Here is a 2,710-nt window from a genome sequence, read left to right as displayed (position 1 = left end):
TACGACACACACACACACACACACACACACACACTATATATATATTATATATATATATATATATATAAATATATATATATATATATATATATGTATATACATATATATATATATATGAGACATATATATATATATATATATACATATTTATTACATAATATATATACACACACACACACAGACAGACAGACAGACACACAGACATACATACACACAGACACACACAGACACACACACAAATATATATATAAATTCATACATATGTACCTATCTATCCATTTATCTAAACACAATTTTATATAGATACAAACATTAAAATCCAATACTTCCCGATAATACATACAGTAGCCAACACCACACACACACTAAACACACACACACGTGTATATCTATGCGCATAAGAACATACCGAATAAGACAGATCACAGACACACACCTGCAGATCCATGAGAATGAGATGGTAGTCGCCGTTGTGTGGACTGGCCTTTGCGCCTGTGATGATGTCCACCGCCTCTCGTCCGGTCATAGCCACAGTGTACGGTGTCTGTGTGATAAGCAACGCAATGGCTGTGAGTGTACGAGGCACAGGCCACCTCAGCCGTTGGGGGACTCACAGGTCAACAGACTATGCATAGACACAGCATGGCTACACATCACACTCACTCGTTTGTATGGTCACACCATGTGGCTGAATATATAAAGCTTGAAATAAACCTTGCACGCTCATACGTTAACATAACAGGTGCGATGTGAAAGGCACTATACACTGGGCAGAAGTAAATGTGAAGAAGTGCCGCCTATAGCACAACAGGATACAAACGACACCACCTCCGCTCATGATGGTCACACACACCACACACAAAGCACACAGCACTACACGCACCCATCCACCACAGCACACACATAACACACAACACAACACACAACACAGCTCATATGTTTCTTATCATCTCCATAACATTCGTAATCCATCGTGACACCAATCACACCATGCATTTGGGCGCTGCACAGTCTAACTGACCCATCCCAACACCATCCCACAGGACATAACCCAACACAATCGCACCTGCATGCACACTTAGCAATGCCCACCCACCCACCACCAGAAGTAAACCCTAAAACCATACGACAACCCTAAAATCACAAGATAACACAAAAACCATACGACAACCCTAAAACCATAAGACAACACTAAAACCATTAGACAACCTCAAAACCACAGACAACCCTAAAACCATTAGGCAACACTAAAATCATAAAATACAGCCGCACCACCTCGCAAGCAAACTCACACAACACCCAACACACAGGCAATCACTCAATCACCACAGAACCCTACAACCCAAATACCCCAAATGTCTAAGGCCGAGTCGCAATGACCCCGAGAGACACCCACACAACAACACAGTTGGCCCCCCTACTCACCCCTAGGCGTTCGAGAAAGGCCGACGCCACTTTTATGTTGATCTTGTTGTCCTCACAAAGCAGCACGTTGAAGCCTCGTGGGAAAACCCGCTCGTTATTCGGCGCGGCTGTGGTTGGCGCGGCGGTTTGCGTTGCCATAGTTACGGCTTGCGTCTATTTTTAGACACAAGGGGATTGGGAAAAGGGCAATATTTTAATATCCGGCGTGAAAGGAATAGTGTAGCCACATGCAGCGGGTGGTCTGTTCCCTCATGGCTGTTACAACACGCAACGCTCCACACTGTCGTCTCCTCCGCCCAGGCCTTATGTAGTGTCTCATAGACGATGCATGCACACCCATTGCCATACGCGCGCACACACACACACACACACACGGCTGACGGAAGATACACTAACAAGCACTCGCACCACTAGCAAGCTCACACAAAGACAGTGCCACAGCTCAGCATATCTGTTCATGTGCACGCGTGTTCAGATTTTGTCTCTCTCTCACACACACACACGCAGCGAATGCAGACTGATTGGAAGGACTCAAAAGCAGTGGTTGTGGGTGGCCTCAGACCAACCCGATGAGCGCACGAAGTTCAGATATAGTATCTTCACTTAATACGCCACGTATGTATGTATGTATATATGTATGTATGTATGTATGTATGTATGTATGTATGTACGTACGTATGTATGTATGTATGTAAGTATGTAATCATATCTGAATGTATGTATGTAATTATATAGTATGTGTGTATGTATGTGTGCATATAATTACCTATGTTTTAGCCACAGATCACAACCAAATCTCGAGCGAGCCTACACCTCCAAGCACAGGCAACACACATACATCTATACGCCTGCAACAACGACAACCAACACAACAGCACACATACACGCACGTCCAACGTTCTATCTCTGCACCATAACGTTACCGTCGTCGGTATACTAGTTGACTTGTACGCCATGGTGTGGTTAAACTCAAACGCAGGTGTAGCAGGGCTTGACCCGTCGAGGTCAGTCGACAGTGGCTGTGAGTCCATTCGCTGTGGATGCACCTCCACTAACCTACGCATGGGCTGGGCAATGGGGTCGTTGTGCACTGTGTTGAGCACATCAACAAACGACCGATACCTACTCAAGGGAAGAGGGAAGGAGGAAGGAGGAAAGGGCAGGGGTGGGGTGTTAAGGCGTGGTATCATACGATGACACATGCAGGTGTGCGTGTGTAGTGTACACACACACACACACACACACACACACACACACACACACACACACACACACACACACACAC

General features: G+C 45.3%; 2 protein-coding genes across 2 annotated transcripts in view; both read right to left on the bottom strand.

Annotated features, from left to right (window-relative positions):
* SARC_00962 (hypothetical protein) overlaps nt 1–526 on the bottom strand; it is a gene marked incomplete at its 5' end in the record, with an annotated part of 6,951 nt that extends 6,425 nt beyond the window's left edge. The window contains one exon of the mRNA XM_014305344.1: nt 437–526. Coding sequence (XP_014160819.1) covers nt 437–526 — 90 coding nt within the window. The remainder of the gene's footprint in view (nt 1–436) is intronic.
* Nucleotides 527–1,359: 833 nt separating this feature from the next.
* SARC_00961 (hypothetical protein) lies at nt 1,360–2,627 on the bottom strand (the record flags this gene model as incomplete). The annotated part of the gene is made up of 2 exons (XM_014305343.1): nt 1,360–1,578; nt 2,349–2,627. The coding sequence occupies 2 exons, from the start codon at nt 2,625–2,627 to the stop codon at nt 1,360–1,362; spliced, it is 498 nt and encodes a 165-aa protein (XP_014160818.1).
* Nucleotides 2,628–2,710: the final 83 nt, after the last annotated feature.

Source organism: Sphaeroforma arctica (assembly GCF_001186125.1).
Source record: "Sphaeroforma arctica JP610 unplaced genomic scaffold supercont1.34, whole genome shotgun sequence".
Lineage (NCBI taxonomy): Eukaryota > Ichthyosporea > Ichthyophonida > Sphaeroforma > Sphaeroforma arctica.
This window is presented reverse-complemented; position numbering and strand designations above follow the sequence as displayed.